We start from the raw sequence: 26,444 nt of genomic DNA, 5'->3' as shown, positions 1-26,444 counted from the left end.
ATTCATTCAGGGTCAGCCCCCCCCCCCCAATAGATTAGACGGGATCTAAACCCTATCCTCCCTCCTAAATTGCTGTGAGAGAGATTTAGGGGGGATTTCTCACAGTCGAGTCCTGAAACCTGCAGTGTAGCCCTCAATCCGTGACCGGCTTGATGTGTTTGTGAGTGAATCATTTCTCCCTCTGTCTGCCAAGCAAACATATTCCTCCTCTCTTTGGTTCCTCACTCCATCTTCCTGTGTTCCTCATAGCAAGCAGCTTTTATGCAATGCCCACAAGCAAGGAGGTTTTAGGCCTGATCCAGTGTGATTATTTTTGCAAGGCAAATCCAAAACCCACCCTATGGCAATCAACAGTGTAATAAACATCCATGTGACTATGTAAGATCATTCATCATAGACCACAAAAGTACCCTCTGCTTACTTCAACTTGATTCACACTCTGATAAATTAACAGTGTGAAGAATATTGTCTGGTATTTTGCCCTTTTGCATGCATTTTAGACAGGAATGTAATGCACTGTCAGCCTAATGTAATGCACTGTCAGCCTAATGTAATGCACTGTCAGCCTAATGTAATGCACTGTCCAGCCTAATGTAATGCACTGTCCAGCCTAATGTAATGCACTGTCAGCCTAATGTAATGCACTGTCCAGCCTAATGTAATGCACTGTCCAGCCGAATGTAATGCACTGTCAGCCTAATGTAATGCACTGTCAGCCGAATGTAATGCACTGTCAGCTAGACTTGTGATGGGTGTCTTTTCAGATCTAATAGGAAGTCTGCATGTCTGCATGTATTTTTGTATTACTTTGCCAACCTATTTTATACACGACAATAAGCTCTGTTGTACAATAGATAGAATTGTGAACTTTTTTATTTTTTATTGGCTACCTCAGCACTCAGCATAATGGATTCAATAGTAAGGCTGATTGAATTGAAGTTCTGTTCACCTGGTTACCTGATCCTGAAGCCAAAGGAGAAAAGTTGGCATGCAGCTCCTTTGGATTTGGCTCTGCTGTATCCCACCAGATGGGCTGTCCTCTCCTAGTCACCTTCCATAAAGCAAACAATCAATCTGCTGCTGGGAGTTAGGTTAAGGGTTGGGCGATGTCCAGATGTTCATACCGTTTCTGTACCTACCGGCGTATACGGTATTACCGAATGTGCACACAAGGGGGCACTATTTCTATTTTGTGGAAGCACAAAACAATTTAGTCAACAGGGATCTTGATCCAGGAGGGTGTTTGAATGTCTCTTCTGTAACCAAGAAGCTTCATCTTAACATCTAGCCACTTAGCTGGCAAGTTAGCAAACCACATTTTAAATTATACGGTATAAACGATATATCGTCCAAGCCTACTCAGGCTGTGGGCTTCTCTCATCTTTCCTCAAATGTAGATTAATCTAACGGAGTACTAGTTTCTGGAATCCTACGGTATATCACAGGTCAAGGAAGCACTTCTTATCTCCTTTGAATGATTCGCTCCATGCTGTTGTTCAAAGGCTGTTTCTGCAAGGCACAGTAGCTGTTTACTTTGGTGACCGACCAGAGTTACATATTTTAATGGGCTGCACTGCTAGGAGCTAACTGTGGCTCCAGCACATCCTGTTAGCTTTTAGAATTAGACTACAGGGCATTACTGTGAGCTCTCATAGCTCTGCCTTGACTAAGTCTGTCTCAATCTCACTTACTGTCCTCTGACATGCTTACAAACACAGAGGCAACTTGGGTAGACAGATTATTCTTTGCATCTTGACTGGCTGGATCAACCCTTGGTATGGAAAATGCACCGCCCTTGGCCACAAAGCGCTACAGAGGGTGGTGCGGACGGCACAGTACATCACTGGGGCAGAGCTCCCTGCCATCCAGGACCTCTATACCAGGCAGTGTTTTAAGGAAGGCTCAAAAAAACGCCAAAGACTCCAGCCACATAAGTCATAGACTGTTCACTCTGCCAAGGTCTGACAAACCGTACTGGTGCATAGGCTCTCAGACCAACAGGCTCTGAGACAGCTTCGACCCCCAAGCCATAGACTGTTCACTCTGCCAAGGTCTGACAAACCGTACTGATGCATAGGCTCTCAGACCAACAGGCTCTGAGACAGCTTCGACTCCCAAGTCATAGACTGTTCACTCTGCCAAGGTCTGACAAACCGTACTGGTGCATAGGCTCTCAGACCAACAGGCTCTGAGACAGCTTCAACCCCCAAGCCATAGACTGTTCACTCTGCCAAGGTCTGACAAACCGTACTGGTGCATAGGCTCTCAGACCAACAGGCTCTGAGACAGCTTCGACTCCCAAGTCATAGACTGTTCACTCTGCCAAGGTCTGACAAACCGTACTGGTGCATAGGCTCTCAGACATTTTCAACTCCCAAGCCATAAGACTGCTAAATAGGCAGACCGTTAAATAGTCAATTATGGGACCCAAACCATCTGTACCAATTATCTTGCACTGACCCTACGCACACTCACTAGACTTTATAGACACCATGCACACACACATACATACATACATACATACATACATACATACATACATACATACATAGACGGTCCCATACAAAACCAACAAACATTCACATTTACTACACACACACACACACACACACACACACATATGACACACACATGCGCGCGCACACACACACTTTTACACTCATCATATGCTGCTGCTACTCTGTTTTATTTTACTCTTATTATTATCTAGCCTGATGTCTAGTTATTTTACCCTGCCTTCATGTTCATACAGTTGAAGTCGGAAGTTTACATACACCTCAGTTTTTCACAATTCCTGATATTTAATGCTAGTAAAAATTCCTTGTCTTAGGTCAGTTAGGATCACCACTTTATTTTAAGAATGTCAAATGTCCGAATAATAGTAGAGAGAATGATTTATTTCAGATTTGATTTCCTTCATCACGTTCCCAGTGGGTCAGAAGTTTACTTTCACTCTATTAGTATTTGGTATCATTGCCTTGAAATTGTTTAACTTGGGTCAAACATTTCAGGAAGACTTCCACAAGTTTCCAACAACAAGTTAGGTACATTTTGGCTCATTCCTCTTGACAGAGCTGGTGTAACTGAGTCAGGTTTGTAGGCCTCGTTGCTCGCACAAGCTTTTTCAGTTCTGCCCTCAAATTGTCTATAGGATTGAGGTCAGGGCTTTGTGATGGCCACTTCAATACCTTGACATTGTTGTCCTTAAGCCGTTTTGCCACAACTTTGGAAGTATGCTTGGGGTCATTGACCATTTGGAAGACCCAAGCTTTAACTTCCTGACTGATGTTTTGAGATGTTGCTTCAATATATCCACATAATTGTCCTGCCTCATGATGTCATCTATTTTGTGAAGAGCACCAGTCCCTCCTGCAGCAAAGCACCCCCACAACATGATGCTGCCACCCCCGTGCTTCACGGTTGGGATGGTGTTCTTTGGCTTGCAAGTCTCCCCCTTTTTCCTCCAAACATTGCGCTGGTCGTTATCAGACCAGAGGACATTTCTCCAAAAAGTACGATCTTTGTCCCCATGTGCATTTGCAAACTGCAGTCTGTCTTTTTTTATGGCGGTTTTGGAGCAGTGGCTTCTTCCTTGAAGAGCGGCCTTTCAGGTTATGTCGATATAGGACTCGTTTTACTGTGGATATAGATACTTTTGTACCTGTTTCCTCCAGCATCTTCACAAGGTCCTTTGCTGTTGTTCTGGGATTGATTTGCGCTTTTCGCCCCAAAGTACATTCATCTCTTAGGAGACAGAACGCTTCTCCTTCCTGAGCGGTATGACGGCTGCGTGGTCCCATGGTGTTTATATTTGCATACTATTGTTTGTACAGATGAACGTGGTACCTTCAGGCATTTGGAAATTGCTCCCAAAGATGAACCAGATTTGTGGAGGTCTACAAAAATGTTTTCTGAGGTCTTGGCTGATTTTCTTTTGATTTTCCCATGATGTCAAGCAAAGAGGCACTGAGTTTGAAGGTAGTCCTTAAAATACATCCACAGGTACACCTCCATTTGACTCAAATGATGTCAATTAGCCTATCAGAAGCTTCTAGAGCCATGGCATCATTTTCTGGAATTTTCCAAGCTGTTTAAAGGCACGTTCAATTTTCTGTATGTAAACTTTGACCCAATGGAATTGTGATACAATGAATTATAAGTGAAATAATCTGTCTGTAAACAATTGTTGGAGAAATGTCATGCACAAAGTAGATGTCCTAACCATCTTGCCAAAACTATAGTTTGTTAACAAGAAATTTGTGGAGTGGTTGAAAAGAGTTTTAATGACTCCAACCTAAGTGTATACCTTATTATCTATCCTGATGCGTAGTCACTTTACCCTGCCTTCATGTACATATCTACCTCAAATGCCTTGTACCTCTGCACATTGATCTGGTACTGGTACTCCTGTATATAGCTCCACATTGATCTGGTACTCCCTGTGTATAGCTCCACATTGATCTGGGACTAGTACTCCCTGTATATAGCTCCACATTGATCTGGTACTGGTACTCCCTGTGTATAGCTCCACATTGATCTGGGACTAGTACTCCCTGTATATAGCTCCACATTGATCTGGGACTAGTACTCCCTGTATATAGCTCCACATTGATCTGGGACTAGTACTCCCTGTATATAGCTCCACATTGATCTGGTACTGGTACTCCCTGTATATAGCTCCACATTGATCTGGGACTAGTACTCCCTGTATATAGCTCCACATTGATCTGGGACTAGTACTCCCTGTATATAGCTCCACATTGATCTGGGACTGGTACTCCCTGTATATAGCTCCACATTGATCTGGGACTAGTACTCCCTGGATATAGCTCCACATTGATCTGGTACTGGTACTCCCTGTATATAGCTCCACATTGATCTGGGACTAGTACTCCCTGTATATAGCTCCACATTGATCTGGGACTAGTACTCCCTGTATATAGGACTAGTACTCCTGTATATAGCTCCACATTGATCTGGGACTAGTACTCCCTGTATATAGCTCCACATTGATCTGGGACTAGTACTCCCTGTATATAGCTCCACATTGATCTGGGACTAGTACTCCCTGTATATAGCTCCACATTGATCTGGGACTAGTACTCCCTGTATATAGCTCCACATTGATCTGATCTGGGACTAGTACTCCCTGTATATAGCTCCACATTGATCTGGGACTAGTACTCCTGTATATAGCTCCACATTGATCTGGGACTAGTACTCCCTGTATATAGCTCCACATTGATCTGGGACTAGTACTCCCTGTATATAGCTCCACATTGATCTGGGACTAGTACTCCCTGTATATAGCTCCACATTGATCTGGGGTACTAGCTCCCTGATCTGGGACTATAGCTCCACATTGATCTGGGACTAGTACTCCCTGTATATAGCTCCACATTGATCTGGGACTAGTACTCCTGTATATAGCTCCACATTGATCTGGGACTAGTACTCCCTGTATATAGCTCCACATTGATCTGGGACTAGTACTCCTGGGACTATATAGCTCCACATTGATCTGGGACTAGTACTCCCTGTATATAGCTCCACATTGATCTGGGACTAGTACTCCCTGTATACAGCTCCACATTGATCTGGGACTAGTACTCCCTGTATACAGCTCCACATTGATCTGGGACTAGTACTCCCTGTATATAGCTCCACATTGATCTGGGACTAGTACTCCCTGTATATAGCTCCACATTGATCTGGGACTAGTACTCCCTGTATATAGCTCCACATTGATCTGGGACTAGTACTCCCTGTATATAGCTCCACATTGATCTGGGACTAGTACTCCCTGTATATAGCTCCACATTGATCTGGGACTAGTACTCCTGTATATAGCTCCACATTGATCTGGGACTAGTACTCCCTGTATATAGCTCCACATTGATCTGGGACTAGTACTCCCTGTATATAGCTCCACATTGATCTGGGACTAGTACTCCTGTATATAGCTCCACATTGATCTGGGACTAGTACTCCTGTATATAGCTCCACATTGATCTGGTATATAGCTCCACTAGTACTCCCTGTATATAGCTCCACATTGATCTGGGACTGTACTCCTGTATATAGCTCACACATTGACTCTCTGGGACTAGTACTCCTGTATATAGCTCCACATTGATCTGGGACTAGTACTCCCTGTATATAGCTCCACATTGATCTGGGACTAGTACTCCTGTATATAGCTCCACATTGATCTGGGACTAGTACTCCTGGATATAGCTCCACATTGATCTGGGACTAGTACTCCTGTATATAGCTCCACATTGATCTACTCCCTGTATATGATATAGCTCCACATTGATCTGGGACTAGTAGTCCCTGTATATAGCTCCACATTGATCTGGGACTAGTACTCCCTGGATATAGCTCCACATTGATCTGGGACTAGTACTCCCTGTATATAGCTCCACATTGATCTGGGACTAGTACTCCTGTATATAGCTCCACATTGATCTGGGACTGGTACTCCTGTATATAGCTCCACATTGATCTGGGACTGGTACTCCCTGTATATAGCTCCACATTGATCTGGGACTAGTACTCCCTGTATATAGCTCCACATTGATCTGGGACTGGTACTCCCTGTATACAGCTCCACATTGATCTGGGACTGGTACTCCTGTATATAGCTCCACATTGATCTGGGACTAGTACTCCTGTATATAGCTCCACATTGATCTGGGACTAGTACTCCCTGTATATAGCTCCACATTGATCTGGGACTAGTACTCCCTGTATACAGCTCCACATTGATCTGGGACTAGTACTCCCTGTATACAGCTCCACATTGATCTGGGACTAGTACTCCTGTATATAGCTCCACATTGATCTGGGACTAGTACTCCCTGTATGGGACTAGTACTCCCTCCACATTGATCTGGGACTAGTACTCCCTGTATATAGCTCCACATTGATCTGGGACTAGTACTCCTGTATATAGCTCCACATTGATCTGGGACTAGTACTCCCTGTATATAGCTCCACATTGATCTGGTACTGGTACTCCCTGTATATAGCTCCACATTGATCTGGGACTAGTACTCCCTGTATATAGCTCCACATTGATCTGGGACTAGTACTCCCTGTATATAGCTCCACATTGATCTGGGACTGGTACTCCCTGTATATAGCTCCACATTGATCTGGGACTAGTACTCCCTGGATATAGCTCCACATTGATCTGGTACTGGTACTCCCTGTATATAGCTCCACATTGATCTGGGACTAGTACTCCCTGTATATAGCTCCACATTGATCTGGGACTAGTACTCCCTGTATATAGCTCCACATTGATCTGGGACTAGTACTCCCTGTATATAGCTCCACATTGATCTGGGACTAGTACTCCCTGTATATAGCTCCACATTGATCTGGGACTAGTACTCCTGTATATAGCTCCACATTGATCTGGGACTGGTATATAGCTCCACTGATCTGGTACTCCCTGTATATAGCTCCACATTGATCTGGGACTGGTACTCCCTGTATATAGCTCCACATTGATCTGGGACTAGTACTCCCTGTATATAGCTCCACATTGATCTGGGACTAGTACTCCCTGTATATAGCTCCACATTGATCTGGGACTAGTACTCCCTGTATATAGCTCCACATTGATCTGGGACTAGTACTCCTGTATATAGCTCCACATTGATCTGGGACTAGTACTCCCTGTATATAGCTCCACATTGATCTGGGACTAGTACTCCCTGTATATAGCTCCACATTGATCTGGGACTGTACTCCTGTATATAGCTCCACATTGATCTGGTACTGGTACTCCCTGTATATAGCTCCACATTGATCTGGGACTAGTACTCCTGTATATAGCTCCACATTGATCTGGGACTAGTACTCCCTGTATATAGCTCCACATTGATCTGGGACTAGTACTCCTGTATATAGCTCACATTGATCTGGGACTAGTACTCCCTGTATATAGCTCCACATTGATCTGGGACTAGTACTCCCTGTATATAGCTCCACATTGACCTGGGACTAGTACTCCCTGTATATAGCTCCACATTGATCTGGGACTAGTACTCCCTGTATATAGCTCCACATTGATCTGGTACTGGTACTCCCTGTATATAGCTCCACATTGATCTGGGACTAGTACTCCCTGGATATAGCTCCACATTGATCTGGGACTAGTACTCCCTGGATATAGCTCCACATTGATCTGGGACTAGTAGTCCCTGTATATAGCTCCACATTGATCTGGGACTAGTACTCCCTGGATATAGCTCCACATTGATCTGGGACTAGTACTCCCTGTATATAGCTCCACATTGATCTGGGACTAGTACTCCCTGTATATAGCTCCACATTGATCTGGGACTAGTACTCCCTGTATATAGCTCCACATTGATCTGGGACTAGTACTCCCTGTATATAGCTCCACATTGATCTGGTACTGGTACTCCCTGTATATAGCTCCACATTGATCTGGGACTGGTACTCCCTGTATATAGCTCCACATTGATCTGGGACTAGTACTCCCTGTATACAGCTCCACATTGATCTGGGACTGGTACTCCCTGTATACAGCTCCACATTGATCTGGGACTGGTACTCCTGTATATAGCTCCACATTGATCTGGGACTAGTACTCCTGTATATAGCTCCACATTGATCTGGGACTAGTACTCCCTGTATACAGCTCCACATTGATCTGGGACTAGTACTCCCTGTATACAGCTCCACATTGATCTGGGACTAGTACTCCCTGTATACAGCTCCACATTGATCTGGGACTAGTACTCCCTGTATATAGCTCCACATTGATCTGGGACTAGTACTCCCTGTATATAGCTCCACATTGATCTGGGACTAGTACTCCTGTATATAGCTCCACATTGATCTGGGACTAGTACTCCCTGTATATAGCTCCACATTGATCTGGGACTAGTACTCCCTGTATATAGCTCCACATTGATCTGGTACTGGTACTCCCTGTATATAGCTCCACATTGATCTGGGACTAGTACTCCTGTATATAGCTCCACATTGATCTGGGACTAGTACTCCTGTATATAGCTCCACATTGATCTGGGACTGGTACTCCTGTATATAGCTCCACATTGATCTGGGACTAGTACTCCCCTGGATATAGCTCCACATTGATCTGGTACTGGTACTCCCTGTATATAGCTCCACATTGATCTGGGACTAGTACTCCTGTATATAGCTCCACATTGATCTGGGACTAGTACTCCCTGTATATAGCTCCACATTGATCTGGGACTAGTACTCCTGTATATAGCTCCACATTGATCTGGGACTAGTACTCCTGTATATAGCTCCACATTGATCTGGGACTAGTACTCCCTGTATATAGCTCCACATTGACCTGGGACTAGTACTCCCTGTATATAGCTCCACATTGATCTGGGACTAGTACTCCCTGTATATAGCTCCACATTGATCTGGTACTGGTACTCCTGTATATAGCTCCACATTGATCTGGGACTAGTACTCCCTGTATATAGCTCCACATTGATCTGGGACTGGTACTCCCTGTATATAGCTCCACATTGATCTGGGACTAGTACTCCCTGGATATAGCTCCACATTGATCTGGTACTGGTACTCCTGTATATAGCTCCACATTGATCTGGGACTAGTACTCCCTGTATATAGCTCCACATTGATCTGGGACTAGTACTCCTGTATATAGCTCCACATTGATCTGGGACTAGTACTCCCTGTATATAGCTCCACATTGATCTGGGACTAGTACTCCCTGTATATAGCTCCACATTGATCTGGGACTAGTACTCCCTGTATATAGCTCCACATTGATCTGGGACTAGTACTCCTGTATATAGCTCCACATTGATCTGGGACTAGTACTCCCTGTATATAGCTCACATTGATCTGGGACTAGTACTCCTGGATATAGCTCCACATTGATCTGGGACTAGTACTCCCTGTATATAGCTCCACATTGATCTGGGACTAGTACTCCCTGGATATAGCTCCACATTGATCTGGGACTAGTAGTCCCTGTATATAGCTCCACATTGATCTGGGACTAGTACTCCCTGGATATAGCTCCACATTGATCTGGGACTAGTACTCCCTGTATATAGCTCCACATTGATCTGGGACTAGTACTCCCTGTATATAGCTCCACATTGATCTGGGACTAGTACTCCCTGTATATAGCTCCACATTGATCTGGGACTAGTACTCCCTGTATATAGCTCCACATTGATCTGGTACTGGTACTCCCTGTATATAGCTCCACATTGATCTGGGACTGGTACTCCCTGTATATAGCTCCACATTGATCTGGGACTAGTACTCCCTGTATATAGCTCCACATTGATCTGGGACTAGTACTCCCTGTATACAGCTCCACATTGATCTGGGACTGGTACTCCCTGTATACAGCTCCACATTGATCTGGGACTGGTACTCCCTGTATATAGCTCCACATTGATCTGGGACTAGTACTCCCTGTATATAGCTCCACATTGATCTGGGACTGGTACTCCCTGTATATAGCTCCACATTGATCTGGGACTAGTACTCCCTGTATATAGCTCCACATTGATCTGGGACTAGTACTCCCTGTATACAGCTCCACATTGATCTGGGACTGGTACTCCCTGTATACAGCTCCACATTGATCTGGGACTGGTACTCCTAGCTCCACATTGATCTGGGACTAGCTCCACATTGATCTGGGACTAGTACTCCCTGTATACAGCTCCACATTGATCTGGGACTAGTACTCCCTGTATATAGCTCCACATTGATCTGGGACTAGTACTCCCTGTATATAGCTCCACATTGATCTGGGACTAGTACTCCCTGTATATAGCTCCACATTGATCTGGGACTAGTACTCCCTGTATATAGCTCCACATTGATCTGGGACTAGTACTCCCTGTATATAGCTCCACATTGATCTGGGACTAGTACTCCCTGTATATAGCTCACATTGATCTGGGACTAGTACTCCTGTATATAGCTCCACATTGATCTGGGACTAGTACTCCCTGTATATAGCTCCACATTGATCTGGGACTAGTACTCCCTATAGCTCCACATTGATCTGGGATAGCTCCACATTGATCTGGGACTAGTACTCCCTGTATATAGCTCCACATTGATCTGGGACTAGTACTCCTGTATATAGCTCCACATTGATCTGGGACTAGTACTCCCTGTATATAGCTCCACATTGATCTGGGACTAGTACTCCCTGTATATAGCTCCACATTGATCTGGGACTAGTACTCCCTGTATGCAGCTCCACATTGATCTGGGACTAGTACTCCTGTATACAGCTCCACATTGATCTGGGACTAGTACTCCCTGTATACAGCTCCACATTGATCTGGGACTAGTACTCCCTGTATACAGCTCCACATTGATCTGGGACTAGTACTCCTGTATACTCCACATTGATCTGGGACTAGTACTCCTGTATATAGCTCCACATTGATCTGGGACTAGTACTCCCTGTATATAGCTCCACATTGATCTGGGACTAGTACTCCTGTATATAGCTCCACATTGATCTGGGACTGGTACTCCTGTATATAGCTCCACATTGATCTGGGACTAGTACTCCCTGTATATAGCTCCACATTGATCTGGACTAGTACTCCCTGTATATAGCTCCACATTGATCTGGGACTGGTACTCCCTGTATATAGCTCCACATTGATCTGGGACTAGTACTCCCTGGATATAGCTCCACATTGATCTGGGACTGGTACTCCCTGTATATAGCTCCACATTGATCTGGGACTAGTACTCCTGTATATAGCTCCACATTGATCTGGGACTAGTACTCCTGTATATAGCTCCACATTGATCTGGGACTAGTACTCCCTGTATATAGCTCCACATTGATCTGGGACTAGTACTCCCTGGATATAGCTCCACATTGATCTGGGACTAGTACTCCCTGTATATAGCTCCACATTGATCTGGGACTAGTACTCCCTGGATATAGCTCCACATTGATCTGGGACTAGTAGTCCTGTATATAGCTCCACATTGATCTGGGACTAGTACTCCCTGGATATAGCTCCACATTGATCTGGGACTAGTACTCCCTGTATATAGCTCCACATTGATCTGGGACTAGTACTCCCTGTATATAGCTCCACATTGATCTGGGACTAGTACTCCCTGTATATAGCTCCACATTGATCTGGGACTAGTACTCCCTGTATATAGCTCCACATTGATCTGGGACTAGTACTCCTGTATATAGCTCCACATTGATCTGGGACTGGTACTCCCTGTATATAGCTCCACATTGATCTGGGACTAGTACTCCCTGTATATAGCTCCACATTGATCTGGGACTAGTACTCCCTGTATATAGCTCCACATTGATCTGGGACTGGTACTCCCTGTATACAGCTCCACATTGATCTGGGACTGGTACTCCCTGTATATAGCTCCACATTGATCTGGGACTAGTACTCCCTGTATATAGCTCCACATTGATCTGGGACTAGTACTCCCTGTATATAGCTCCACATTGATCTGGGACTAGTACTCCCTGTATACAGCTCCACATTGATCTGGGACTAGTACTCCCTGTATACAGCTCCACATTGATCTGGGACTAGTACTCCCTGTATACAGCTCCACATTGATCTGGGACTAGTACTCCCTGTATATAGCTCCACATTGATCTGGGACTAGTACTCCCTGTATATAGCTCCACATTGATCTGGGACTAGTACTCCCTGTATATAGCTCCACATTGATCTGGGACTAGTACTCCCTGTATATAGCTCCACATTGATCTGGGAGCTATTGATCTGGGACTAGTACTCCTGTATATAGCTCCACATTGATCTGGGACTAGTACTCCCTGTATATAGCTCCACATTGATCTGGGACTAGTACTCCCTGTATATAGCTCCACATTGATCTGGGACTAGTACTCCCTGTATATAGCTCCACATTGATCTGGGACTAGTACTCCCTGAATATAGCTCCACATTGATCTGGGACTAGTACTCCCTGTATATAGCTCCACATTGATCTGGGACTAGTACTCTCTGTATATAGCTCCACATTGATCTGGGACTAGTACTCCCTGTATATAGCTCCACATTGATCTGGGACTAGTACTCCCTGTATATAGCTCCACATTGATCTGGGACTAGTACTCCCTGTATATAGCTCCACATTGATCTGGGACTAGTACTCCCTGTATACAGCTCCATTCTTGTGTTACTATCTTAGATCTGCTATGAGCAGCAATTGCCAATGCAGTAATGTTGCCAAGGTGCCCAGACACTTGCCCCAATGCTGTTTTCTCAACGTTCCTAATTGGCCTTTAGAAGAGAGAACATATTTTTAATTGCCTGCACGAAGCCAGAGTGAAGTGCATTACTGCTGATGCCCAACATTCAACCGCTGTGTTTAAATGGCTGTGTCAACGGTTGACCAACCTGAACTGAATCAACAAGTTTTTTTTTCTGAATGCTTATTAGAGAAATATGTTTTCAGGGAGAATTGAATGACTGTCATATACTATGCTACCAAATTAGATCTCTATTAGTTTCAATGTTTTACCTTTTTAAAGCATTTTTATTTTAATAGTTGCTCTACAATGTTTTGACCTTTTTAAAACATTTTTATTTTAATAGTTGCTCTACAATGTTTTGACCTTTTTAAAACATTTTTATTTTAATAGTTGCCCTACAGTGTTTTGACCTTTTTAAAACATTTTTATTTTAATAGTTGCTCTACAATGTAGAGAGCTTTGTGATTTTATGTCTGTAAAAGAAAAACACTATAAAATGCAATTGGCCCCATGTTCTCCAGTTCAATAGCCTTCTGTCTTCTCTCTTTGTCTCTCTGCAGTGGTTGTGCTGTATGTGCAGGGTATCGGCACCAAAGAGTGGAGGGAGGTGAGTTAAAAATGAAGTTCTATTTTCAGCCTTTTTTTCATTCGCGTCTTGACTCGCTGTTCTGTTAAAGGTACTTATTCATACGATTCGGGGAAACGTAAGAACCTTCCAGACTGAGACTCATGTTGTTCCATCTTCTTCTTTGGTTTTTGGAGCTTATCCACCGTCACTGAAATTAAGGGGGCTGTGACGGTCATGGAATTTTGGATGACGGTTGTTGGCCAGCCAAATGACCGCGGTCACTTTAATAACCGTTCAAATAACCTTTTTTTTTAAAAGACGCACATGTTCTCTTCTCCTCCGCTGCTGACTGCATGTGCTGCCATAGAAATAGAATGGTCATCCCCATTCAAGTCAATGATAGCAGGATGTAAAAGCAGGAAATGTACCCAACAATATGTGCTGTTATTGTTACAATTCAACTCAATTGAGAGGGAACAAGACAGGATAAGATAGGTTCAGGTAGTAAGATGGTGAACAAGATGAGCCAAAGTTTCCCCAGAGGTCTACATTAATCCCAGAGGGATTCATTAAATATTCACACCTACACCATAGCTGATGGGGGATCTCTCTCTTTCTGTCTCTCTTTCGCTCGGCCTACCCGATATTGTCCTTTTCTAGTCTGTCGGCTATCGGCCCTTCTCTGTCGGCTATCTGCCCTTCTCTGTCGGCTATCGGCCCCTCCCTGTCGGCTATCTGCCCTTCTCTGTCGGCTATCTGCCCTTCTCTGTCGGCTATCTGCCCTTCTCTGTCGGCTATCTGCCCTTCTCTGTCGGCTATCTGCCCTTCTCTGTCGGCTATCTGCCCTTCTCTGTCGGCTATCTGCCCTTCTCTGTCGGCTATCTGCCCTTCTCTGTCGGCTATCGGCCCTTCTCTGTCGGCTATCGGCCCTTCTCTGTCGACTTTGCCGATAGTCCCTCTACATAGCAAAACTGCTGCTATGCCAGCCGCCACAGCCTAAGCCATGAGCACTGCACAATGCAGAGGAATGTCTAGCTGGGAATATCATCAGCAGCAGCAAGCTAGCTCATTCTCAAAGTGCTCTCTCTCTTTCTCTCTCAATCTGTATCTTTGTCTTTTTCTCTCCCTCTATCTCTCTCAATCTCTATCGCTCCCTCTACCTCTCTTGAATATCCTCTTCTTGCATTTCTTTTGAGAGAACCTTTATCCTAAAGCGCAGAACCAATTTAATCTCTGCCACAGTGCTGACGGTTTTTGTTTGTTTATATATTTAATAAGTCAACACTGCTTGACTAAAGAATGTCATTAAGCTTTGTCTGAGTCGATCCCCTTACAGCAAGACATCTTCCACTACCCTTTTCATTGTGACAGGGCTAATCAAAGAGAGGGCATAATTATAGGGTGGTAGGTAGCCTAGCGGTCAGTGTTGGGCCAGAAACTGCTGGTTCGAAGACCCGAGCCGACAAGGTGAAAAATCTATATGCTCTTGAGCAAGGCACTTAACCCTAATTTGCTCCAGGGGCACTGTCCTATGGCTGACCCTGTAGAACAGCACATTGCACAGCAGCTATCCGGTGTATGTGCCAAATAAAATACAGTACCAGTCAAAAGGTTGGACACAACTACTCATTCAAGGGTTTCTCTTTATTTTTACTATTTTCTACTATGAAATAACACATATGGAATCATGTAGTAACCAAAAAAGTGTTAAACAAATCAAAATATATTTTAAATTGAGATTCTTCAAAGCAGCCACCCTTTGCCTTGACAGCTTTGCAGTCTCTTGGCATTCTCTCAACCAGCTTCATGAGGTAGTCACATGGAATGCATTTCAATTAACAGTTGTGATAATTTGTGAAATGTCTTTCCTTCTTAATGCGTTTGAGTCAATCAGTTGTGTTGTGACAAGGTAGTGGTGGTATACAGAAGAAAGCCCTATTTGGTAAAAGACCAAGTCCATATTATGGCAAGAACAGCTCAAATAAGCAAAAAGAAACGACAGTCCATCATTATTTTAAGACATGAAGGTTAGTCAATCCGGAAAATTTCAAGAACTTTGAAAGTTTCTTCAAGTGCAGTTGCAAAAACCATCAAGCGCTATGATGAAACTGGATCTCGTGAGGACCGCTACAGGAAAGGAAGACCCAGAGTTACCTCTGCTGCAGAGGATAAGTTCATTAGAGTTAACTGCTCCTCAGAAATTGCAGCCCAAATAAATGCTTCACAGAGTTCAAGTAACCGACACATCTCAACATCAACTGTTCAGAGGAGACTGAGGGTATCAAGCCTTCATGGTCGAATTGCTACAAAAAAAAACACTACTAATGGACACCAATAAGAAGAGACTTGCTTGGGCCAAGAAACACGACCAATGGACATTAGACTGCTGGAAATCTGTCCTTTGACCCACATTTTAGATTTTTGGTTCCGTTTCTTTGTGAGACGCAGAGTAGCTGAACGGATGATCTCCGCATGTGTGGTTCCCACAGTGAAGCATGGAGGAGGAGGTGTGATGGTGTGCGAGTGCTTTTCAGGTGACTTATTTAGAATTCAAGGCTCCCTTAACCAGCATGGCTACCACAGCATTCTGCAGCTATACGCCATCCCATCTGGTTTGCGCTTAGTGGAACTGTCATTTGTTTTTCAACAAGACAATGACAAAACACACCTCCAGGATGTGTAAGGGCTATTTGACCAAGAAGAAGAGTGATGGAGTACTGCATCAGATGCCCTGGCCTCCACAACCACCCTACCTCAACCCAATTGAAATGGTTTGGAATGAGTTGGACCGCAGAGTGAAGGAAAAGCAGCCAACAAGTGCTCAGTGTATGTGGGAACTCCTTCAAGACTGTTGGAAAAGCATTCCTCATGAAGCTGGTTGAGAGAATGCCAAAGAGTGTGCAAGCTGTCATCAAGGCAAAGGGTGACTACTTTGAAGATGATATATTTTGATTTGTTTAACACTTTTTTGGGGGGGTTACTACAGGATTCCTGTAACGGTCGTCGTTGCATGAAGGATCAGACCAAAGGGCAGCGTGGTAAGTGTTCATGCTTTTTATTTAAACTGAACACTAGAACAAAATAACAAGGAGAATAAACTCATCCGAAACAGTCCTGTCAGGTTCAGAAAACATTAAACAGAAAATAACTACCCACAAAACATAGGTAGCTTTTTCCCACCTAAGTATGGTTCCCAATCAGAGACAACGATAGTCAGATGTCCCTGATTGAGAACCATACCCGGCCAAAACAAAGAAATACAAAACATAGAAAAAAGAACGTAGAATGCCCACCCCAAATCACACCCTGACCAAACCAAAATAGAGACATAAAAAGGGTGTGACAGGGTGTGACAATTCCATATGTGTTATTTCATAGTTTTGATGTCTTCACTATTATTCTATAATGTAGAAAAAAGTAAGAAACCCTTGAATGAGTAAGTGTGTCCCAACTTTTAACTGGTGTTGTATATATTTTATATAATCAGCACAGTTAACTTTCAATCCCCAACTACAGACATACGTATGTGTACCATTCATTGAGTGAAGACTCACAAGCCAAATCATATTCCCTCACTTCCCATCTCTCTATTTCTGATCACCACCACATACACTGAGACAAGGGTTGATAAACGATATGCACTTATGTGTTGGTGTAAACTAAAAGTAAAATGTTAAGAGTAAATCTATTTGTTTCTAGCTAACTAACATTGACACACTATAGTGCTGTGCCCTCTTAGTTTCAGTTACTTCACAGCAATTGCAATCTCTTTCCGTTTTATACACAAACATTCCCCACAACGCTCCAAATCAAATCAAATCAAATCAAATTTATTTATATAGCCCTTCGTACATCAGCTGATATCTCAAAGTGCTGTACAGAAACCCAGCCTAAAACCCCAAACAGCAAACAATGCAGGTGTAAAAGCTACCCATTAACTAATCGTATCTCAGAAAACAATGCCCCAAAATAGAACAGGTGGAAGTGTCTCAGGTGACGACAGATGGTTCCTTAGTCGATGGATGCCAGGTAGGTAGGGTTCCAATAAACTCCCCTCCCAGGCCGGATAATGGATTGGGAGGGACAGAGTTGATAGCTGGGATTATGTGCGCTGGGCGCTAAAGTCATGAGCCGGGTATTAAAGCAGTGCAGGGATCAATAGCTCATTACTCTGTGCTGTTGGACCATACCAGCCAGGCCCTCTGCCCAATGGGGAATCGTGTCTGGTAGATACAAATGGAGCTCCAGCCCTGGGGCCGGCCGGCTGAGACAGAGTCACTCAGACACTCTCACTCCGTTGGTTTTGTTCTGTCTGAGGAGCCAGCCATTAGAACACAACACTCCCTTGGTTTTGTTCTGATTAGAACACAACACTCCCTTGGTTCTGTTCTGTCTGAGTAGCTAGCCATTAGAACACAACACTCCCTTGGTTCTGTTCTGTCTGAGGAGCCAGCCATTAGAATACAACACTCCCTTGGTTCTGTTCTGATTAGAACACAACACTCCCTTGGTTCTGTTCTGTCTGAGGAGCCAGTAATTAGAATACAACACTCCGTTGGTTCTGTTCTGTCTGAGGAGCCAGCCATTAGAACACAACACTCCCTTGGTTCTGTTCTGGCTGAGGAGCCAGCCATTAGAACACAACACTCCCTTGGTTCTGTTCTGTCTGAGTAGCTAGCCATTAGAACACAACACTCCCTTGGTTCTGTTCTGTCTGAGGAGCCAGTAATTAGAATACAACACTCCCTTGGTTCTGTTCTGTCTGAGTAGCTAGCCATTAGAACACAACACTCCCTTGGTTCTGTTCTGTCTGAGGAGCCAGTAATTAGAATACAACACTCCCTTGGTTCTGTTCTGTCTGAGTAGCTAGCCATTAGAACACAACACTCCGTTGGTTCTGTTCTGATTAGAACACAACACTCCCTTGGTTCTGTTCTGTCTGAGGAGCCAGTAATTAGAATACAACACTCCGTTGGTTCTGTTCTGTCTGAGTAGCTAGCCATTAGAACACAACACTCCCTTGGTTCTGTTCTGTCTGAGGAGCCAGTAATTAGAATACAACACTCCCTTGGTTCTGTTCTGTCTGAGGAGCCAGCCATTAGAATACAACACTCCGTTGGTTCTGTTCTGATTAGAACACAACACTCCCTTGGTTCTGTTCTGATTAGAACACAACACTCCCTTGGTTCTGTTCTGTCTGAGGAGCCAGTAATTAGAATACAACACTCCGTTGGTTCTGTTCTGATTAGAACACAACACTCCCTTGGTTCTGTTCTGTCTGAGGAGCCAGTAATTAGAATACAACACTCCGTTGGTTCTGTTCTGATTAGAATACAACACTCCGTTGGTTCTGTTCTGTCTGAGTAGCTAGCCATTAGAACACAACACTCCCTTGGTTCTGTTCTGTCTGAGGAGCCAGTAATTAGAATACAACACTCCGCTGCTGCTCCAGTTTCAACTGTTCTGCCTTACTATTATTCGACCATGCTGGTCATTTATGAACATTTGAACATCTTGGCCACGTTCTGTTATAATCTCCACCCGGCACAGCCAGAAGAGGACTGGCCACCCCACATATCCTCTCTCTAATTCTCTCTTTCTTTCTCTCTCTCGGAGGACCTGAGCCCTAGGACCGTGCCCCAGGACTACCTGACATGATGACTCCTTGCTGTCCCCAGTCCACCTGACTGTGCTGCCGCTCCAGTTTCAACTGTTCTGCCTTATTATTATTCGACCATGCTGGTCATTTATGAACATTTGAACATCTTGGCCATGTTCTGTTATAATCTCTACCCGGCACAGCCAGAAGAGGACTGGCCACCCCACATAGCCTGGTTCCTCTCTAGGTTTCTTCCTAGGTTTTGGCCTTTCTAGGGAGTTTTTCCTAGCCACCGTGCTTTTACACCTGCATTGTTTGCTGTTTGGGGTTTTAGGCTGGGTTTCTGTACAGCACTTTGAGATATCAGCCTATGTACGAAGGGCTATATAAATAAGTTTGATTTGATTTGATTTGGTTCTGTTCTGTCTGAGGAGCCAGCCATTAGAATACAACACTCCCTTGGTTCTGTTCTGTCTGAGTAGCTAGCCATTAGAACACAACACTCCCTTGGTTCTGTTCTGTCTGAGGAGCTAGCCATTAGAACACAACACTCCCTTGGTTCTGTTCTGTCTGAGTAGCTAGCCATTAGAACACAACACTCCCTTGGTTCTGTTCTGTCTGAGGAGCTAGCCATTAGAACACAACACTCCATTGGTTCTGTTCTGTCTGAGGAGCCAGTAATTAGAATACAACACTCCGTTGGTTCTGTTCTGTCTGAGGAGCCAGCCATTAGAATACAACACTCCCTTGGTTCTGTTCTGTCTGAGGAGCCAGCAATTAGAACACAACACTCCCTTGGTTCTGTTCTGTCTGAGTAGCTAGCCATTAGAACACAACACTCTCTTGGTTCTGATTAGAACACAACACTCCCTTGGTTCTGTTCTGATTAGAACACAACACTCACTTGGTTCTGTTCTGATTAGAACACAACACTCCCTTGGTTCGGTTCTGATTAGAACACAACACTCCCTTGGTTCTGTTCTGTCTGAGGAGCCAGTAATTAGAATACAACACCCCCTTGGTTCTGTTCTGGCTGAGGAGCCAGCCATTAGAACACAACACTCCCTTGGTTCTGTTCTGGCTGAGGAGGCAGCCATTAGAACACAACACTCCATTGGTTTAAACCCAGTGGTGATTCTAACTTACTAAGGATGTAGATTAGATCACAGGCTGTATTGGTAATGGCTGTGGCTCTGTGCTGATTATTTCATTTAGAGTACTCGGGATTTGCTGATCATTGTTTTTGAGTTGATCCCAATGTTACGGTTGATGTATGTGGATAATATTGCTAGTGATGTTAAACTTTCATATACTTAGATTTAGAGTGACATTGTGTCATTGATTATCTTATGGCTCATACTGATATCAATTATGGAGTTGATGTTTCCATAGAGGTTCTGTTAGATGAAGTATCACTCTGTAACCTGTGTTTCCATAGAGGTTCTGTTAGATGAAGTATCACTCTGTAACCCGTGTTTCCATAGAGGTTCTGTTAGATGAAGTATCACTCTGTAACCCGTGTTTCCATAGAGGTTCTGTTAGATGAAGTATCACTCTGTAACCCGTGTTTCCATAGAGGTTCTGTTAGATGAAGTATCACTCTGTAACCCGTGTTTCCATAGAGGTTCTGTTAGATGAAGTATCACTCTGTAACCCGTGTTTCCATAGAGGTTCTGTTAGATGAAGTATCACTCTGTAACCTGTGTTTCCATAGAGGTTCTGTTAGATGAAGTATCACTCTGTAACCCGTGTTTCCATAGAGGTTCTGTTAGATGAAGTATCACTCTGTAACCCGTGTTTCCATAGAGGTTCTGTTAGATGAAGTATCACTCTGTAACCTGTGTTTCCATAGAGGTTCTGTTAGATGAAGTATCACTCTGTAACCCGTGTTTCCATAGAGGTTCTGTTAGATGAAGTATCACTCTGTCTGAGGAGCCAGTAATTAGAATACAACACTCCCTTGGTTCTGTTCTGTCTGAGTAGCTAGCCATTAGAACACAATACTCCCTTGGTTCTGTTCTGTCTGAGGAGCCAGTAATTAGAATACAACACTCCCTTGGTTCTGTTCTGTCTGAGTAGCTAGCCATTAGAACACAACACTCCGTTGGTTCTGTTCTGATTAGAACACAACACTCCCTTGGTTCTGTTCTGTCTGAGGAGCCAGTAATTAGAATACAACACTCCGTTGGTTCTGTTCTGTCTGAGTAGCTAGCCATTAGAACACAACACTCCCTTGGTTCTGTTCTGTCTGAGGAGCCAGTAATTAGAATACAACACTCCCTTGGTTCTGTTCTGTCTGAGGAGCCAGCCATTAGAATACAACACTCCGTTGGTTCTGTTCTGATTAGAACACAACACTCCCTTGGTTCTGTTCTGATTAGAACACAACACTCCCTTGGTTCTGTTCTGTCTGAGGAGCCAGCCATTAGAACACAACACTCCATTGGTTTAAACCCAGTGGTGATTCTAACTTACTAAGGATGTAGATTAGATCACAGGCTGTATTGGTAATGGCTGTGGCTCTGTGCTGATTATTTCATTTAGAGTACTCGGGATTTGCTGATCATTGTTTTTGAGTTGATCCCAATGTTACGGTTGATGTATGTGGATAATATTGCTAGTGATGTTAAACTTTCATATACTTAGATTTAGAGTGACATTGTGTCATTGATTATCTTATGGCTCATACTGATATCAATTATGGAGTTGATGTTTCCATAGAGGTTCTGTTAGATGAAGTATCACTCTGTAACCTGTGTTTCCAGGTTCTGTTAGATGAAGTTCTGTTTTAGATGAGAGTATCACTCTGTAACCCGTGTTTCCATAGAGGTTCTGTTAGATGAAGTATCACTCTGTAACCCGTGTTTCCATAGTTCTGTTAGATGGTATCACTCTTCTGTTAGAGGTTCTGTTAGATGAAGTATCACTCTGTAACCCGTGTTTCCATAGAGGTTCTGTTAGATGAAGTATCACTCTGTAACCCGTGTTTCCATAGAGGTTCTGTTAGATGAAGTATCACTCTGTAACCTGTGTTTCCATAGAGGTTCTGTTAGATGAAGTATCACTCTGTAACCCGTGTTTCCATAGAGGTTCTGTTAGATGAAGTATCACTCTGTAACCTGTGTTTCCATAGAGGTTCTGTTAGATGAAGTATCACTCTGTAACCTGTGTTTCCATTGGTTCTGTTTGAAGTATCACTCTGAGAACCCGTGTTTCCATAGAGTTCTGTTAGATGAAGTATCACTCTGTAACCTGTGTTTCCATAGAGGTTCTGTTAGATGAAGTATCACTCTGTAACCCGTGTTTCCATAGAGGTTCTGTTAGATGAAGTATCACTCTGTCTGAGGAGCCAGTAATTAGAATACAACACTCCCTTGGTTCTGTTCTGTCTGAGTAGCTAGCCATTAGAACACAACACTCCCTTGGTTCTGTTCTGTCTGAGGAGCCAGTAATTAGAATACAACACTCCGTTGGTTCTGTTCTGTCTGAGTAGCTAGCCATTAGAACACAACACTCCCTTGGTTCTGTTCTGTCTGAGGAGCCAGTAATTAGAATACAACACTCCCTTGGTTCTGTTCTGTCTGAGGAGCCAGCCATTAGAATACAACACTCCGTTGGTTCTGTTCTGATTAGAACACAACACTCCCTTGGTTCTGTTCTGATTAGAACACAACACTCCCTTGGTTCTGTTCTGTCTGAGGAGCCAGTAATTAGAATACAACACTCCGTTGGTTCTGTTCTGATTAGAACACAACACTCCCTTGGTTCTGTTCTGTCTGAGGAGCCAGTAATTAGAATACAACACTCCGTTGGTTCTGTTCTGTCTGAGTAGCTAGCCATTAGAACACAACACTCCCTTGGTTCTGTTCTGTCTGAGGAGCCAGCCATTAGAATACAACACTCCGTTGGTTCTGTTCTGATTAGAACCCGTGTTTCCATAGAGGTTCTGTTAGATGAAGTATCACTCTGTAACCTGTGTTTCCATAGAGGTTCTGTTAGATGAAGTATCACTCTGTAACCCGTGTTTCCATAGAGGTTCTGTTAGATGAAGTATCACTCTGTAACCTGTGTTTCCATAGAGGTTCTGTTAGATGAAGTATCACTCTGTAACCCGTGTTTCCATAGAGGTTCTGTTAGATGAAGTATCACTCTGTAACCCGTGTTTCCATAGAGGTTCTGTTAGACGAAGTATCACTCTGTAACCTGTGTTTCCATAGAGGTTCCGTTAGATGAAGTATCATTCTGTAACCCGTGTTTCCATAGAGGTTCATTTAGATGAAGTATCACTCTGTAACCTGTGTTTTCCTTTTCCTGGCTACTGTTTCAGTTTGGCAGAACAGAGGTTATTGACAACACACTGAATCCAAACTTTGTGCGGAAGTTTTTCCTGGACTTCTTCTTCGAAGAGAAGCAGAACCTCCGCTTTGATGTGTAAGTGACCAACCTATCTGTCTCCAACTGGGAAATACCTACTGCTAGGCTAAAAGCCTAAATAAACTTTTTCAGTTTTATACAGTACATAGGACCAATTTATAAGTAGTTTCAAGAATTTTCTTTGCTCCCTTGTTAGTCTTTCGGGTCGCAGAGCAGGCCTTCACTCTCGGAAGAGTGAGGGGGCCACCACCAACTTTTTGAAAGTCACTATTGGCCTCATGGTGAAATCCCTGAATGGTTTCCTTCCTCTCCTGGCAACTGAGTTAGAAAGTACTCCTGTATCTTTTTTAGAAACTGGGTGTATTGGTACACCATCCAAAGTGTAATTTATAACATCAACATGTTCCAAAGGATATTCAATATCTGCTTTTGACATTTTTACCCATCTACCAATAGATGCCCTTCTTTGCAAGGCATTGGAAAACCTTCTGGCCTTTGTGGTTAAATCTGTGTTTGAAATGCACTGCTCGACTGAGGGACCTGACAGATAATTGTATGTGTGGGATACAGAGAGGAGGTAGTCATTCAAAAATCATGTTAAACACATGCAACTTATTATGTTACTTTTTTACTCCTGAACTTATTTAGGCTTTCCATAACAAGAGGGTTAAATACTTATTCACTAAAGTCAGCTTTTCATTTGTAATTCATTTGTAAAAATGTAGAAAAACATTCCACTTTGACATTCGGGTATTGTGTGTAGGCCAGTGACACAAAATCTATGTTAAATCAATTTTAAATTCAGGCTGTAACACAACAAAATGTGTAAAAAAGTCAAGGAGTGTAAATACTTTCTGAAGAACAAGCCATTTCATTTATCACTGTGATTTAAGTGCTATCTCTATGTCCACTTGGTTATTCTGGTCAGCCACCACACCTCTTAGTCCAGATCAATACTAGAGAAAGATCAGTATAGCTTTTTAATGTAGTCAGTGATACACAGTAGGTTTTGTTGAGCAGTCTGTTATTCATTATAGACTGTTCTATCTGCTCTTCAAAGTCAGGTAATATGCAACTGCAAAATTCTAGTGTTGAACTGCGAAAAGTATTTTATTTTAATAACTATTTGTGGCTACATGTTAGACGTTTGTATCATAGGGATGTGGGGAGAAAATAACGTTTTACATAACTACTGTTAAAGATTGAATTATGCCCTTTAAATGGGTTTTTATCAAGCTATTACTGTGTAGAGCCCTTGCTCCGACAGTTTCAGGTGCTATTATTTAAGCTCTGGAAAATCAATCAAGAATCAATTGCAATGGTTTTGCACTGTGACAAAGCTCTTAGAAACAATCAGTGTGGTTCAGGTGTTAGCAAGGCCAATATTCATTTTTAACAAACTGCAAATAATCAATCAGTCTACTCCAGCATAACAGACACCCTACAGATAGACAGAACTCCCAAATGATGAGACAAAATAAATGTTACGAACCAATGAGCTATTGAGTTTTAACAAGGAAAAAGTTAAGCAAGCATCACAGCCCTGAGGCCCGAGGTAGAGGATTGGCTTCATATCCACAGTGAATAGGACTCCGAGACAGTCTGTCAGCGGTATAGTCCAACAGTCAGTGGATGTTCTAATGTTAGCAAACAGGGAGTATATTCTCAACCCTTCTACCCTGTTTCCCTCCTCCCTCCTGCAGAAACATCCCTGTTAAATTCAAGGTTATTTTAGAGATAATTAGATTTGCCCATTTAGTTCGTAAGGAGCACACTTATCTAATACCTGAACTGGCTTTTCACACTGATATAGTTTGTCATTTGGAGTGATTTATACCTAACTATGTTTGGTTTCTTGCAGATACAATGTGGACTCCAGAAGTTCAAATATTTCCAAATTTGTAAGTGTCTCCCATCAGTATATAATGCATCATGTTGTTAATGTTATGTTGTTAATTATGCAATGTTATGCCAATACTGACAGTACAGAGGAAGGATAGTTATCAGAAAGAAGCTTGTTGTCTTTGGATGAATGCAATATTGTATTTTAGATTTGACCTCTGACTGTGTTCTCTTCCCTTTGACCTCAACAAAATACGGGAGAGCAGAAGGTTAGTATCGATGCACCTAGTAAAGACATGTATTGTTGTAATGTCAGTCATTATGGCATGTCATGTAACGTCTACTGATTTGTATTTCACGACACACATTCATGATGTGAGGTGTGTGTTTTTGCACTCCTGTTTTCGCTTGTCCAATGTGATGTCTGTGGGGTGTTTTTTCTGTTCCAATCCAGGACAAACGTTGGCTCAAAACCAAGCAGTCATGTCAACCATAGTCTCATTCAGCCATTCCCACTATATCAAAATCTCAGGTAAAGCACTTTGAGAGGAGACTTCAAAGCCAGAGCTACAGTAGGCTAGTTGTTTTTTAACCAGAATAATGTAGTGCAGGACTTTCCTACCCTGTTCCTGGAGAGCTACCGTCCTGTGGGTTTTCACTCCTACCCTGTTCCTGGAGAGCTACCGTCCTGTGGGTTTTCACTCCTACCCTGTTCCTGGAGAGCTACCGTCCTGTGGGTTTTCACTCCTACC

At 43.2% G+C, this 26,444-nt stretch overlaps 1 protein-coding gene across 1 annotated transcript in view; it reads left to right on the top strand.

The window, feature by feature from the left end:
* The window catches only part of LOC115132517 (copine-9-like), a 94,586-nt gene that overhangs the window by 8,378 nt on the left and 59,764 nt on the right, over window positions 1–26,444 (top strand). The window contains exons 3-5 of the mRNA XM_065020896.1: window positions 13,870–13,916; window positions 23,804–23,907; window positions 25,712–25,751. Coding sequence (XP_064876968.1) covers window positions 13,870–13,916; window positions 23,804–23,907; window positions 25,712–25,751 — 191 coding nt within the window. The remainder of the gene's footprint in view (window positions 1–13,869; window positions 13,917–23,803; window positions 23,908–25,711; window positions 25,752–26,444) is intronic.

This window comes from Oncorhynchus nerka, linkage group LG7 (assembly GCF_034236695.1).
Source record: "Oncorhynchus nerka isolate Pitt River linkage group LG7, Oner_Uvic_2.0, whole genome shotgun sequence".
Lineage (NCBI taxonomy): Eukaryota > Metazoa > Chordata > Actinopteri > Salmoniformes > Salmonidae > Oncorhynchus > Oncorhynchus nerka.
The sequence above is the reverse complement of the archived record's forward strand: the minus strand, read 5'-3'. Positions and strand labels throughout refer to the sequence as shown.